Raw genomic sequence first — 16,715 nt, forward strand, 5'->3', positions numbered from 1 at the left:
CATAGATATGGGCACTGTACTTTTAAGAAATCCAACTGTGGAAGAAGTTAGAAAAAAAGGAAGGAAGGTAGGAGTCTGTGGATTTCATGAGTTGGGGAAAGGAGTATATATAAAACCAATTCACAGAATGTAATAAACATAGTAGAGCACTAGATATTTTGGGAAAACCACAGTAACCTTAAGTACTTGATTTATTTAAATATTTCCTTATTTCAAGGTTAATTTTGTTCATCACAATTAATTTGAAAAAGTGATAAAGGCAAATGAAAGAAAAAGAAATTCATCCCTTATCCCACCATCTAGAAAGAGCCACTGTTACCATTTTGGCATATTTGTTTTAGTCTTCCCCACAAAGACAGAGGAGTATCGTTTTTAGAAAATTAGGATCACAGTGTATACTTTGTTAAAATATTTTTTCCTCCCAAACATCATTCCCATCTTGTTAACTACTACATTGAAATAATTTTAAACACCTATTAGTAAAATATAGTCTGGCAATATAATAGTTTATTTAACCAATTTCCTAGTTTGGACATTTAGGCTACTTCTAATTTTCATTATAAACAATATGACAAATATACTATATATAAAACTTCTTCGCCTGTGTTTTAAGACCATATTAAAGGCATTTTGTTTCAAGAACGTATTTATGTCTAAATTGCCTGTAGAGAAGACTATGGAGAGGTTATGTAAACAAGACAACAAAGAAATTAAGGATAACCACATGGTCAGACTCACAAATTTAAAAGCCTAAAATGTCATTATTAGATCATATCCTCATCTTTTATCAATGGAACTATATCATGCTGAAATTACTAAAAATACCTAAGGTTATAGCTTGAGAAGTTTGTTATATTGTAATAAACTTTGACCTGTACAGGGGACTTCCAGAGCCCTCTATTTTTTCTCCACCCTGTATCCCCAAATGCTGATGGAGATCTCAACAAAACATTCTGAATCTTCAGGAAGATGGAGGTGACTTGTTTTTAGTAATACTGAATTAATATGCTTAAGTAGTATTGATTATAACATACAATTATTAGTTTGGAATGAAATTAGATGCTGAAACAAAGTTTTGGATCTAGAGAAATTAAAAATACACCACCAACTGACTAAACAGCAAGACATAACATCTGAAAATGATGATTTAATATGCTTTCAGGGAAGGTGTCTATGGTGAAAATTTCTAGTATTGTGAACTGGAACTATGCTTTTTCTCTTTCTCCATCAACTCACAATCTATAACATTTTACAGCATTTATATAGCAGTGGTTCTCACCCTGGCTGCATGTCAGAATCACCTAAGGAGTTTTTAAATTTTCAATACCTAACATATATGCATACCATACTATTATTTTTATTTATTTTGAAAAAGAGAGTGATATAAAGAAAGAGAGAGAGAGAGAGAGAGAGAGAGAGAGAGAGAATCCCAAGCAGGCTCCACACTGTTAGTGCAGAGCCTTGATGCAGGGCTCAATCTTAATGAACCGTGAGATTGTGACCTGAGTGAAACCAAGTCAGAAGCTTAAGGGACTGAGCCATCAGGTGCCCCACATACCATACTATTAAATCAGAATCTACAATTTAAAAAGTTGTCCATATGACTGCAACGTATTGTCAAGGTCAGAACAATCTTCAGGTGAATTAAGTAATTCATTCTTTGGATGTAGGTGCAAAATGTTTGAAAGTAACTACAAACAACACAAGCACAAGAACAATCACAGTTTTTTTCTATATAAAATTATCTTAACACTCTAGAAATTTAAACATTTTAGTCATTTAAAATTACCAATGCAAAGTTTTCTTACTTTTAAAATCCTATAGTCAAAATAGAGAAAACCAACTGACTTAAAGACAACTTAATTTCTACATGCATAAATAGAATATGAAAAATGTATTTCTAATCTTAGGGCAATCTCTTGTTATAAAAGAATTTCTTTTAAGCTGTTTAAACACAAAGCTAACCTCAATGACAACAAAATGCTTTGAAATATTCAGCTGTTGGTTGTAAATATAGTAGTACTTTGATTAAAAACATTTTTTTTCTCTAGAAATGTAAATATACAGCCAAAAGAAAAAGGGTGTGCATTTTTAACAAGTGTCCTATCTGGACAACAGGAAATTAGAAACTTAACTTTCTTATTTAAGTAGTTTCTCTCCTCTGGTCCTCTAATGACACCCAATGGTGACTGCTAATGGATGCTTATGACCCACTTTTTATATCTGGGATCCTGCTAGACCACTTCCTTTAAAAATCTCCAAAGTACTGCCTCCTATTTTTTTTTTTTTTGATGTTTATTTATTTTGAGAGAGAGAGAGAGAGAGAGAGAGAGAGGGGAAGAGAGAGAGAGGGAGACAGAGGATCTGAAGCAGGCTCTGTGCTGACAGCAGAGAGCCTAATGCAGGGCTCAAACTTATGAACTGTGAGATCATGACCTGAGCTGAAGTCGGATGCTTAACCAACTGAGTCACCCAGGCAACCCTGCCTACTATTTTTATTCAGTTAGACTCTAAACACAGTATGTTTTGCTTTTACCAGGTCTCAATATTTTTATTAAACAAAACCTCCCCTCATTAAATATATATTCATTCTATATACTATTTTAGTCCAGGTGAGGTTAAAGAAACTTAGTATAAAGTTAATTAAATTTTAAACAGAAGTGAAAAGCCATTTTCCTAAACTGCAAATGGGCAATAACTCTTAAAAAAAAAACAAAACCCAAAACCCAAAACCCAAAAAACAACTTCTCTGAGAGTAATATAATCAATTTTTTACTTTTGTTAAAATTTTTTTTTAAATGTTTATTTATTCTTGGCGGGGGGGGGGGGGGGGTTGGAGCAGAGAGAGGGAGACACAGAATCAGAAGCAGGCTCCAGGCTCTGAGCTGTCAGCACAGAGCCTGATGTGGGGCTCGAACTCACGAACCACAAGATCATGACCTGGGCCGAAGTCAGATGCTTAACTAACTGAGCCACATGACTGAGCTTGGTGGGGAGCAACCATGCACCCTATAAAATCAATTTTTTAAAAGGAAAGTTTGGAAGATGTATATTCTTTTCTTTTTTACTTTTTGTCTTAGATCTATCAAAAAGAGTTAGTGGAGCCATTTAAGAACATGCTTAATTTAAATATTTTACCTACAAGTTTCATCACTGCAATTACTACTGTAATAACCCAAATTAATTATTTTAAATTGTACGCTCTATAACACGGTACAGATACAGACTAGTTCAACTCCCATCCTCTCTATCAATTCTTTGAATATTCCAGACTACTGTGATTTTCCTCTCATCTTTTAGTGCTATGACATTCATTTATAATTTAGTCATTAAGTTGTCTAAATACCATAAGTTTATGGTTACAGTATATACAGGGAGCTATAGGCTATAAATAAATTTGGGAAAAACACCATGTTTTGAAATTTAAGTTCTGGAAAGACATCTCAAAGTGTGTGTGTGTCTATCTTATGATACTGAGGAAATACCACCATCATTTTCAATAAAATGACATGAGACTATTAAAACTGAACATAAAGTTTATTCACTTTTCAATCCCCTGAAAGTAAAGTATCTAAAGACCTGTTTCAAAAATGTGTTGTCAGGGTCACATAGTTTGTAGAACATGTGACTCTTGATCTTGGGGTCATGAGTTCAAGCCCCATATTGGGCCTAAAGCTTACTTTAAAAAGAAAACAAACAAACAAAACCCAAAAATGTGTTGCTGATAAGACTCAAATATTTTTGTGAATGTTCGTCAAAGAGAGTAAATTCTCTACCTAATTGGTATTCTCTGGAAGACATAACTAGATAAAAATGATACAAAAGCTATGATCTAGTTACATGTATTATTTTTAGTTTAGCATGCCAGAAGCAGAGAGGAAGAAAGAGAGGGTGAGAGGCAGTGGAGTGAGGGAGAGAGGGAGAGAGAAAGAGAGCAAAGGGAAGGAAGGAGAGAATATGAATAAATGAGGATACTTATTAATTTGTAAATTGTTAAACAGCATAGCCTATAGGAGAAATTCACATCACATTTAGTATCTCACAGAATTTCCTGAATACTAGATACAAGTAGTGTTTTTTGATCTCCATGAAAGGTATTACTTCAGTTATCAAAAGAAACTGTCATTCTCAATAAGAAACCATTTATTAGCCTGTGGTATTTCAAAACTGAAGTTTACTTTGAGTGGACAGAAATCTACCAAACTGAAGACTAATCAATTTTAATCTAATTTTTGAAATCCACAAAACTATAATGGCTCCAGAAAACCTCCAAGGTAAGAAAGCCTATGAGACCTAATCTAAGCAGAAAATCAGTGTTCTTTTTTGTAACAATAACTCATAAATCAAAACTTTTTTTATTTTTTTAAATAAAAAAAACCTTTTAAAGTTTATTTATTTATTTTTGAGAGGGAGAGAGCACACATGAGCAGGGAAGGGGCAGAGAGAGAGTGAGAGGAAGAATCCAAAACAGGCTCCATGCAGATAGCACCATGCAGGGCTCAATCTCATGAACAATGTGATCATGAACCAAGCCAAAACCAAGAGTCAGACACTTAATCAAATGAGCCACCCAAGTGCCCCTAAATCAAAATTCTGGTATCAATGAGTTTTTTAATTTGTATTTTCATTTGTATTGTGGGTGAAGTATTATATCACAACAGAGCTTAGCAGTTTTCAGTTTAATTGAATTTAATTTATTGACTTAATACTTATTAGGTATTAGCCAGGTGAATCATTAAACAAGAGCCTTTATCTCACTTTTACTTGTCATCTATAAGAAATCTTTTATAGTGGGGTGCCTGGGTGGCTCAGTGGTTAAATGTCAGACTCTTGATTTTGGCTCATGTCATGATCTCACAGTTCATGGTATTGAGCCCTGTGTCCCGCTCTGCTCTGGCAGCACAGAACCTGTATAGGATTCTCTCTCTCTCTCTCTCTCCTTCTCTCTCTGCCCCTCCCCTGGTCACGGGTACATGCACATGCATGACTCTCTTTCACAAACATTAAAAAAAATCTTTTATACTAATGAGAACTTCTGACAATATTTTTCTTACGCACCAGTTCTGTTACACATTCACTGAACCAATTACCAACTCTTAAATATTATATTTCAGGGTAAGGGAACAATTTAATTCAGGATAAGTGAACTACTAAAGATGGTTTACCTTTGAGCTTCTCCCACATGAGCACATACAACTCCAAAGAGCTTGACTGCAGAGCTAATAACTGATAGTACTGGAGGTAGGGGCTTAGGCACTGAATCTCCCAATACATCTTTCTCATAAATAGCATAAGGGTCATACTCCAAACTTCCACAAGCAATACCATTACCAAGCAGCAGCTAAAAACAAACAAAAATATATATAAAAAATTAAAATGACTGTTCACAGAATGAATCAACCCAAGAGTCAATGGAAAATCACTATACCTGTTCTTCAATAAATCTATGGTCAGTTTCTTGTAGCAAAGGACTTAATATCACAAGATCATCCCTATGACAGAGGGGTGGAAGTAAAAATGCAGATGCTGCCACCTGTATATCAGAGGCAGTCAAGTCAGCAGCCAGCTCTTTGAGGATGGCACAAAGGTTTCCTGTTGAGTTAGAGAAATCAGCAATTAGCAATTTAGTAAAAGCAGTTAACCAATTAGAGTACAGGGTTAAAAAAAAAAAAAACAAGCAGAACTTTAATCTATACATCAGCCAACTTTAATCTATCATAGCCAAAGATGACGTATATCATCCTTGAAAAATGCCCTACAAACAAAGGGCTCAACTATGTGTTACTGGTCACAAGGCTAAGAATACATACTGAAAAGACATCTCAAAGTATGTGTGTATATACCTTGTGATGCTGAATAAATACTACCATCATTTTAAATAAAGTGACATGAAGTACAAAAATAGAATTAAAAAAGATGAATATAAAAGCAGATAAATTACATTTGTTTAAAAAAAAAACACAGCCTAAAAAGCAGATAAATTACATTTGTTTAAAAAAAAAACACAGCCTAAAAAAAATTTATGAACATTAGACACATTTTCATTATGGAAAATTTCAAACATATACAAAAGCAGACATAATAGTATTATGATACCCCTCCCCACCACCTCAGCATCTTGACCAGCTGGATCAATTTTGCTTCACCTATACCTCCATCTACTATCTCACCACCTCTCATATTATTCTGAAGCAAATCCTAAAAGGATTTCATTTCATCTATAAATATTTCCTTGTATATCACTGAAAGTTAAGGACATTTTAAACAATCCTATTATAATATCATAGTTCTTTTTAATGTTTTAAAAACCCTAAACATCAAATATTCACTCAGTATTCAAATTTTCAATTGTCATAAATGCCTGTTTTTGTTTGCTTTTGTTTGAATCAAGGTCTAAGTAAAGCCTATATGTTTTAACTAATTGATACACCTTAAGTCTCATTCAATCTAAAGGTTTTCTCTCTACCTTCCCCAACCCCCGTAATTTATTTGAAGAAATGAGGTTATTTGTTCTGAACAAGTTTCTACAGTCTGAGTTTTTGTGATTATGCCCCCCAGTGCAGCTTAATGTGTTCCTATATTGTCTGTATTGTTTTGTAAATTAATAATTTGGAACTTGAATCCAGAAAGGATTCATTTTATTTGTGTTTTGGGGGTCAACCTAGTTCACAGGTGGCATTGCAATCTTCTCTAAGACATGAGACAGTATATGGTTGTCTCTCCTATATGTACATTTTGATAAATTTGTCCATTATCACATTAACCTAATTACCATTTCAAACGTATTAACAACTAAATGTGGAAATAGTTTCTCTATTTCTCACTTATGTTTTTAAAGATTTTTTTATTTTTAAGTAATCTCTACACCAAACATCAAAGTCAAACTTAGAATCTAGAGATCAAGAGTCACACACTCCATGGACTGAGCCAGCCAGCCCCCTCCATTTCTCATTTAAAGTGACAGCTCACCTAAAGGTCCCTAAACAAAGTACACTTAAGGATGATTCCATTTTCTTTTATATTTTTTTCAAAGTTTATTTTTATTTATTTTGAAGAGAGAGAGAGATAGAGAGCACTCAAGTTGGAGAGAGGGGCAGAGAGAGAGAGAGAGAGAGAGCGAGAGAGAGCGAGAGAGAGCGAGAGAGAGCGAGAGAGAGCAAGAGAGAGAGAGAGAGAGAGAGAGAGCGCGAGCGAGCATGCAAGAGAATCCCAAGCAGGCTCTGGGCTATCAGCACAGAGACAGATGTGGGGCTCGATCTCACAACCATGAGATCATTACCTGAGTAGAGATCAAGAGTCAGACCCTTAACCAACTGAACCACCCAGGCACCCCAAGGATGATTCCATTTTAAAATGCGGATATGCTTTTTTAATAGACATACATCACTGACTTTGTGATGCTAATGAGGAGCAATATCTAGTGTAGAGAATATTAAAATACTTGAAAGGGGATCCATAACAATACTAAATAGGAAATAAAAACTAAGAACCCAATTTTTACTAGACAAGCCTCAGAAAACTAAGTCACTCTCATGAGAAAAATCTGCATCTGCTGAACAACCACAAAGAAAAGTCATATAAATTCTTAAATAAGTCCCATGTAACAAAAACAATTTCCTACTATGTCTTGTAAACTTACCTTCTGACAACCCACTGTACCAAGTGATATCATTAGAACTTTAAGCTTCTGTTTTGTGGGGCGACCAGGTGGCTCAGTTGGTTAAGCAAATGCTCTTGATCTCAGCTCAGGTCACTATCTCGCAGTTCCTAGGAGCTCTACACTGGGCACTGTGCAGTCTGTTTGGGATTCTCTCTCTGCCCCTTTCTCTCTCTGCTCCTCCCCTGCTCATGCTCTGTCTCTCAAAATAAATAAAATCTTAACACAATAAACTTCTGTTTTGTTTCTTGCTATATTTTCTGAGATAATTAGGTATATACTTTAAAGACTACTACTTCCTCTTGTGTTAAATATTTAGAAATTACTATAGGTTATTATTGTATGATGAGCCATTATTTTAAATGTCAATTGATATTTTAATGGTAAAGTTCTGATTGTTATGCTCCATGCACATTTATCTATTAAAAAGAGTGCCATTTAAAAAAAAAAAGTCTTTAAGGAAAAAATTCTTAATTTTATTTCTATAATTTTAAAGATAGAAAAAAGATAGTGAAGAAATGGCAAATTACTATTTTTGGTTGAAACATAAAACTATTAATACCACCATATTTTCATTTTTCTATTAACTAATTTCTTCTTTAAGTCATGTTAGAAAAATAGATACACTTGAAACTGATAAAGAGGATAAATTCAGATTCTATTTTTCAAGAAGTTTAGAGTAATTTCCAACTTTGTCTTCCTATGAACACTCTGTAACTAATTTAAAATCTATACATGTGTATATCTGTTATTTCTTTAGGAATTCTGACTGCATTCTCAAACTCCAATTCTGAGAAAAAAAGCACAAGACTTTGTTCTTCTCTTTAAGTCCTTATAGGGCAGACTTATATTACCATCATTAGAAGATACACTGCAGATCTTAAATTGATATTTTGGTATTCATAGATATTTAATCAAGACTGAAAAATAAGTCAATTTCTGTCATCTGTAGTTTGAAACTAAACTCCAAAATATGGTAAAATTGATATGTCTAAAGGGAATTGCTTTTGCCAGAAGTTGACAACTATCTGGTATGGAACATAGAAATTATCCCTAGGGCTTTTATTAGATATCTAGGAGGTAAATACTTTTATGTAGTAAGAGATAGCACACAATGAGACAGACTTATCATTAAGCCTTGACTGTTAAGTCTTTTGTAGGTTACTTATAAACAGTATACAGCACAGCATGAAGCATATCTATAATCTTGATTCCATTATTTACTGCATATATGTTCTTGAGTTGGTTTTTTTATAAACTTGCTGTAACTTTATCTGTCTAATGAGGAAAATGTAACTAGCTCATTGTATTATGCTAAGATAAATGAGGTAAATAATATATACAATCTCTACCACAGTGTCTGCCCTACAGAAATGATTCTTTTGATACAGTCCTTGGGAAATGACAATGTACCCATCTTTTTCCAGTTCTTCTTATACTAAATGATTACTTTATCATCAAATATTTTGCTAGGTACATTTGTGAACCAGGAAGAGAGGCAGTGGGAACAATACCATTCACACGATAATAAAGGCCAAAACAGAAATTGCAAGTTATAGGTTTGAACTAATGTGGTATCTATTATACTGCATTTATTTGCAGAATAAGGATATAAGCCAATAAAAGTATTTTTACAGGAAGCAGATTTGAAGTCATAATCAACTTAATTATTAAGACTCTTAAAACAAGCATCTTGAGTATTTTGCAGTAGCAATATATTTTCTTAAAACTGTGCTTTAGATTTACAAGAAAGCTTTTAGGACTATTTTAAAATAGGGGCAAGTTTATTTTATGAATCATAGTATGCCAGTAATCTAAAGTTGTATTAGAACCCAATAAAGGCAAAACCTATACCCTAAACATTATAAAATCAATCATATCTTCGTAGTTCAGTATTTTTGTAAATGTTTATTTATTTTTGAGAGAGAGCACAAGTGGGGCAGGGGCACAGAGAGAGGGAGACAGAGAATCTGTCTTCTACAAGTGGGCTCTGTGCGGACAGCAGCGAGCTGGATCTGGGGCTCGAACTTGGAAAGCACGAGTTCATGACCTAAGACAAAGTTGGATGCTTAACCACTGAGCCACCCAGGTGTCCCTTGGTAGTTGAGTATTAAATTTCTATCTGGGCAGAGTGAAGAATAGAATAGTGGAACATAATATGTACAGCAGAAAATCACTATAGAAGGAAACTAGGAATGGCCAAATGTCTAGTAGACTTACATTATATATTCTGTACCAAAGACCAGAGTAGAATCAAGACCAATCTTTGTGACTCATTCTCTTCCACACAGTGGAACTAGGGTCTTTTTTTCCCAGAGGAGAAAAGAAAGAGATTAAAAAATAGGCTTAAAAAAATTTTTTTTTATTTACTATATAATGGTGAACACAATGGCTAAGATTGAACTCCCTAAACCTCCTAGAAGTAAGACACTAAATAAATGCCATATCATTCATTCATTCATTCATTCATTCATTCATTCATTCAGGTATTACTTTCCAAGCACTGTCCTGGCCACAAACAAAACATTTTGGTTTAAAGCACATACCTTCATAGGTTTCAGGAGGTAATAAAATCAATAATTCATAAAGCCTCTGTCTATAAACTAATGATGGTGTTTTCAAAGGACTTCCATATGCTTTTAGCACTGAAGAAAGCCTTAAAGTAAAAGAAAAAGTGTATTTTAAGTACATAAGTTATACAACATATAAACACCGAACAGGCTGACATATAAATGCAAAATAGCTACACATATTATTAGTAAACACGAGTGCTCCTTTTATGCTTCTTTCTTTCCTTTTTTTTTAAGTTTATTTTGAGAGAGAGAGAGAGCACACACAAGGGAGGGGGAGGGGGGGAAGGGAGAGAGAGGGAGAGAGGGAGGGAGAGAGAGGGAGAGAGGGAGGGAGAGAGGGAGGGAGAGAGGGAGGGAGGGAGGGAGAGAGGGAGGGAGAGAGGGAGGGAGAGAGGGAGAGAGACAGACAGACAGACAGAGAGAATTTCCAGCAGGCTCCAAGCCACCCAGTGCAGAGCCTGATGTGGGGTTTGAACTCATGAATTGTCAGATCATGACCTGAGTTGATACTACGAGTCAGACACTTCACTGACTGAGCCACCCAGTTGCCCCTTATTTAGCTTTAAATGGTAGTAATCTAGTTAACACATGTGGGGAAAGAGAGACTATAAATATTATAAATGGAAAAATCCAGAAGAATCTAAAAATAAATGTTTAATACAGGAGAGTTTAGCAAGGTGGCTGGATATAATCTTAATTACATTTTTATATAATAGCAATAAAGAAATTATACATACATACACTCTCCCACTACCACATACTTAATTGATAACTGCAATGAAAAATATAAAGTATCTGGGAATAAATTTTTAAAAAGACTATTTGTAAATTAGTGAAGTAGAGGAAATATACAGACCTAAGTACTTTCTCAATTTGTTTAAGAAAAATAACAAAAGGGGTTTGTATGTTTTAACTTAAGAGAAGAAGCAATCATTTATGCAACAAAAAAACTTACTATATTTTACCGCCTAATAAAATACTATTTTAAAAAAATTCTTGGGGTGCCTGGTTGGCTTTAGAACATGTGACTGTTGATCTTGGGGTCGTGAGTTCAAGCCCCACGTTGGGTGTAGAGCTTGCTTGCTTAGTTACTTACTAAAACAAACAAGCAAAAAGACATATAAGACTTTCATAGAAAACAATTATAATTTGTAGAGGACCTCAATAATAGGAAATGTGTTTGATTATTGTAAAAATACCAATTATCTTCAAATTTATCAATAGACTCAATGTAATTCCAATTAAATTTCAACAGGCTACCATCAGAAGTGTTAAGAAGGGTCAAATTATGCCTAAAGATGAATAAGGCCAACAAGCTTGCTTTAACAGATACTAAAATTTACTAGATAATGTGGTATTGGCTCAGAAAAGGGCAAACACACCAGTGGAACAAAACAGAGAACATGGAAACAGACCATGTATACAGGAATACAATACATGACAGATGAATGGCAACTGCTGGAGCTAGTGTGGATTCTTTAGTAAAGAATGGGACCATCTGTTATCCATATTAAAAAGTAAAATGAAATTGGATCCCTACCTCACTCCAAACACAAAAATCAATTCCACATGGATTAAAGACTTAAATGAAATGTGAAAGACAAAACCTTAAATATTTTAGAAATATAAGAAAGTAATTTTATAAATCTGAAGATTTTTTAAACCAAAAGACAGAAAGTACTAACCAAAAAGCAAAAGATTGATAAATCTGACAGTTAATGTCTGTTTATCAAAAAACTATTTTACCTAAAAATAAAAGACATGCATGAATACAGATTTCCTAGAAGGGGACATACTAAGGAATAATAAATATATAAAATGACAAATAATTAAGAACCAGATATAGAAATTAAAATCATAATGGGATACCAACTTATATCTACTGGAAAGCTAGAAATGATGTCTGAGTAAATGTTAGTGAAGAACTGGAGCAAAGGATACTCACATATACTATTGGCATAAATATACAAGAATTCTGGAAAATATGTAATTTGGATATTTCACTGACAGAATTAGGATAAGTTATATACTCACACAATTAAATATTATATAACAATCAAAATGAATGAACAAACTTACTCATAGACGAAGTTGAGAAACATGATGAGTAAAAAAAGTTAAGTCTCAGAAACAGTATACTATATGCCTGATCAAAACCAAGCAAAATTAAACTAAACACTGTTTAGGGAAGCATATATATGTGATATACTTTCTGAAAGTGCAAAGGAATGACAACTATAAAATTCAGGATAGTGATTACCTCTAAAGTAAAGAGTAAAGAATGGTGTTAGAAAGGAAGTCACAGATAACTTCAATAGTGTTGCTAATGTTCCAGTTTAAGTGTAGCTAACACTGGCCCATCATCTGTTTTTGTAAATTAAGTTTTACTGGAACACAGCCACATTCACTCATTTATAGGTTATCTAGGACAGCTTTTGAGCTACAACAGGGTTGAGTAGATGCAACAGAGACTGTATGGCCTGCAAAGCCTATAATGTTTATAATCTGGCCCTTTACAGCAAACATTTGCTAATCCTTCCTCAGGTTGTGTTGGATTCACAGTGTTCATTTTATCATTATGCTTTGTAAGCCAGACCTTAAATGTATTTTTGTGTAATACACTAAATTTTATATCATTAAATACTTTCTGGAAAAACTTTCTTTAAACTATACATTATATTAATTTGGAAATTACAAGTGCTCTTGACATATATTGGATTTTCTTTATGTTTTCTTATATGTTTAAGTCAAATGTATGAAAAATAAAAACAACAAAAAACTAAAACTGTTAACAAGCATCTGGTTCTTATGAACACAGAATAGCACTAACAAACCAATAAAATGCATACCTGAAAAGGTTAACAGGCTTAATATTTAATTTCTTGGTTAAATCTTACTGTTTGGAAGATACAATATCCACCAAGTAACTTTCCTTCCCTTTTAATATGTATTTTTCTTTCAAGATCCTAGCCTAAAAAAAAAAAATCACGTAACTAAATGTTTGCCTTCCACTGCAAAAGGAAAATCATTCACCAACCATACAAACTTGGCCTTATTAATGTACTAAACAGCTATTAACACAATCCCACAGTAACTGACTGCTATTAAAAAATTTTATCATATCTAAATAGCAGATCCTTACTGAGTTAGCAAATCCACAGCACAAGGAAGTGGTGGAAGAAGACGCTGAATTACTTCCCCAGTAAGGAGATCACCACAGTGGGAAACAAAACTCTTGACAGCTGAAAAATAGAACAGATTTTTATTTGGCAGAATGTAATGAACCATGAAAAAAAGCATTCAATTATGGTACAGTGTTCTGAATTTTTATTAGAGGAATAAAGAAATGTGCTAAAAACAAAAAATTCTTGAAACTCTAGTACAAAGAGGAAGCTAGAGTCTTTTACCTCTAATCAAGCTGGAAAAAAAACCAAAAAACAAAAAAACCCAAAAGCCAAAAAACAAAAACAAACAAACAAACAAAACAGTTCCTAGAATCACTGAAGGAGACCAAAAACCAAGTTAACAAAATGCTGCTTTCCTGGGGTTTACTCAGCTTCTGAGCTAAATTAGCTTAGAACCTCAAGTTTGCCAGTTCTACACTAATTCTGCAAAACTATGATGACATTTGAGTCAACAGTGCTGGGTTCCAATAGGTGTTACCTGAAACACAAGTTTTCAGAAGGAGTTACTTCATATGTAGAATAAAATGAATATTTTAAAGTTAGACTGAGTTTCAAGATGAATTTAAAAACGGTCTTCATTTTTTAAGGGTAAAAATGCCATGAATAAACAAACAAAACCAAAGTCAATGTTTCCATGTCTTTCCAGAAATACTTTCTTCCTTAGTTCAAATATTCATGGTAGATGCTATTTTTAAATGGTTCATATACTATGGGAGGGTACAACTTTCATATACAAAAAACTAAATGGAAACTTTACTTAATTAAATCCAATCCTAGTATTTCTAAAAAGAGGAATGAATGCCTACTAAAGACAAAGCAATCTTGACAGTCCTCAGTTGGATTACATCTAAGAAAACATGCATTATCCTAAGGATCAGAGCTCTAACTTTGGTTTATCGTACATTTGTTATAATCACTAATTATATACAATTACAAAAATATCCTAAGTAGATATTTCCACCATTAAAGATATAAACACATGAAAAGTTAAAGAGTGGGAAAAAGCCAAAGGAAAGGGAGAAAGCAAACCAAACTTGACCTACCACAGAGCGCACCAGCTCGTCCTTCCAAGGTTACCTGCCATGTAAATGAATCTCCTCGGCTCTTTTCTGTTTCTAGATCTTTAGGAGACACTGGAAAGACACACTTCCACAACAGCAGAACTCGAGCAAGGTGATGACTGACAACTGCAGGACCTGTAATTTATTTAACTTGTCACTTATAAAAAAACCCAAAGCGTTAATCTTTAAATTCAATTAATAAGCAGGCACTTCTCTCTTCAAATAAATGTATTTTAATCCACTACTGCAATTTGCCCCTTTTCTTAACTTCTGTTTCCAATAAATGTGCTACTTCTGAAAGAATTGCTATCTAAAGTACTGTGGATTACAGAGAGAAGAAACAAGGAACAGTAGAGTATGGGCTCTATGGTCAGCTCTTTTACTAGTGCTGTGACCTGTAGATTTGGTTTTTTAACTATGAAATGAAGGTAACACTACCTACATTACTTGTCTCCGAGGGTTTGTCAGATCTAAATGATAGAGCACACTTCACAGTACTTTGAAGAACTGTACTGTATCGTGTAAATCCAAGGTGCTACTGTCTGGGTAACAAATAACAGTGTATACTGAGAGTAATGCTAATTTTTGAAAGCAACTTGTTCCAGGCCAAAAATCAGACGTGATATATCTGATAGGACTTTAAAAAAAAAAAAAAAAAAAAAACTTCAGGTCAGTAACATTTATGAAATGAGAGATCATAAATAAACTCAGTCATGAAAGGCAACATACAATGATATCATCTTACTTGATAGCGTCAAATTAAGAAAAAAGAAAAACTAGTTAGTACAAAAAAACAAACTCACAGCTTTTCTCCCAAAGTTATTTTCTTTAAAATTACGAGTTATCTTAAAGTATAAGTATTCCTTTTTTATTATTCCCATGTTGTGCACTGTATGTTTTTCCTCTGTAGTAAGGCAGCATAACCTAGAACTAGTAACAATGGGCTCTAGAAAACCACCAGGTTAATACCCTGGTCCATCCAACTTACTAGCTGTGTAAACTTGGGTAGTAAGTTAACCTTTTTGTGCCTCAATTTCCTCATCTATAAATGGAGTAATAATTGCATTTATTTCACTGGACCCTTTCTGAGGCTTATATGAGCTTATATATCAAATAGTGTTTGACTCATGATAACCATTTATATGATGTTTGACATTAAGCAATTATCATTCAAAATTTGCATATGAAGAGATGAGCTAAAGGCAAAATGACAGGGCAACTGCAAGTCAATCTTTTTTTATGCTTTTGATTTATAGTAGATTAAAATAGAATTAATTTCTTCATTTTTCTTCTGACCTTTTTGGGAAGAAGCCATATGCTAACTTCTACAGCGTAATTCAAAACAAGCATAATTCTTTACTCTTTGCTCATTGCTTTCTTTGATGAAGTAGTACTAAAAAAAACCCCAAGCATTGTAATAAAAAAGGAAATCAGAATAAGGCCATTAAGAGTAAGTAACCATAAGGTTTTTGTGTGTGAATACATGTATGTGCACACACACATTCACATATACTAGGCTGTGAGAAAAGAGGAAATTCTGAAGGGAAAATTTAGTCAGATACAAAAAAAAAGTGTAGAGTCACTGAAAATACCCACAGTTGACAAGTTTCATATATATTTGTCATTACATCCTTAAGATATCTCACTAATTCAGTAGTGAACAGTGCCTCTTTCCTACAATGTCATTTCAGAGACATATATGAATTAACTTAATAAAAATGAGTACATAGTAATTACAAAGAGAATACATAAACAAGAGTGAGTTTATTCACACCAAGAATAATGTACCTAGCAAAAACTACACACTTTATCATTCACAGATCTATAAGCCATGTAGATGTCTACAGGTGAATCCAAGTTATTTCAGGTGGTATCAGATAAAGTGGGAAGTGTAACAAAAAAAGTTTTAAAAATGCTGTAGTTTACATCTGAGGAACCGATTTGAATGTGGTCTATTTGAGCTTACATTAGTTCAGAATAGTGAATATATTTACAGTGATGGAAACTGTTAATGGTAAAGGAAATGCTGAAAATGTAAAAAAGGTGTTAAAACTTCAAGGCAAAAATTAATGAAGCACTCAGATGGTCTACATACCATTTCCCACAAAAAAGAATCAACACTCCTTGGAAAAGGACTGGTTGCAAGCCTGGAGCAGAAAATGTAATGTAAAAGCTGGGACATCTTGTTATGCCAAACGTAAACATGTTATCAAAGAATACCAGGTTCATGTCAAAAGGT

The 16,715-nt window shown here is 33.7% G+C and overlaps 1 protein-coding gene across 4 annotated transcripts in view; it reads right to left on the reverse strand.

Annotated features, from left to right (window-relative positions):
• The window catches only part of HEATR5A (HEAT repeat containing 5A), a 126,369-nt gene that overhangs the window by 73,095 nt on the left and 36,559 nt on the right, over positions 1-16,715 (reverse strand). For all 4 annotated transcript variants that reach the window (XM_042989514.1, XM_042989513.1, XM_042989512.1 and 1 more), the window contains exons 12-16: positions 14,459-14,611; positions 13,373-13,472; positions 10,204-10,313; positions 5,429-5,592; positions 5,166-5,341 (exon numbers count right to left, since the gene is read on the reverse strand). In XM_042989514.1, coding sequence (XP_042845448.1) covers positions 5,166-5,341; positions 5,429-5,592; positions 10,204-10,313; positions 13,373-13,472; positions 14,459-14,611 — 703 coding nt within the window. The remainder of the gene's footprint in view (positions 1-5,165; positions 5,342-5,428; positions 5,593-10,203; positions 10,314-13,372; positions 13,473-14,458; positions 14,612-16,715) is intronic.

Source organism: Panthera tigris, chromosome B3 (assembly GCF_018350195.1).
Source record: "Panthera tigris isolate Pti1 chromosome B3, P.tigris_Pti1_mat1.1, whole genome shotgun sequence".
Lineage (NCBI taxonomy): Eukaryota > Metazoa > Chordata > Mammalia > Carnivora > Felidae > Panthera > Panthera tigris.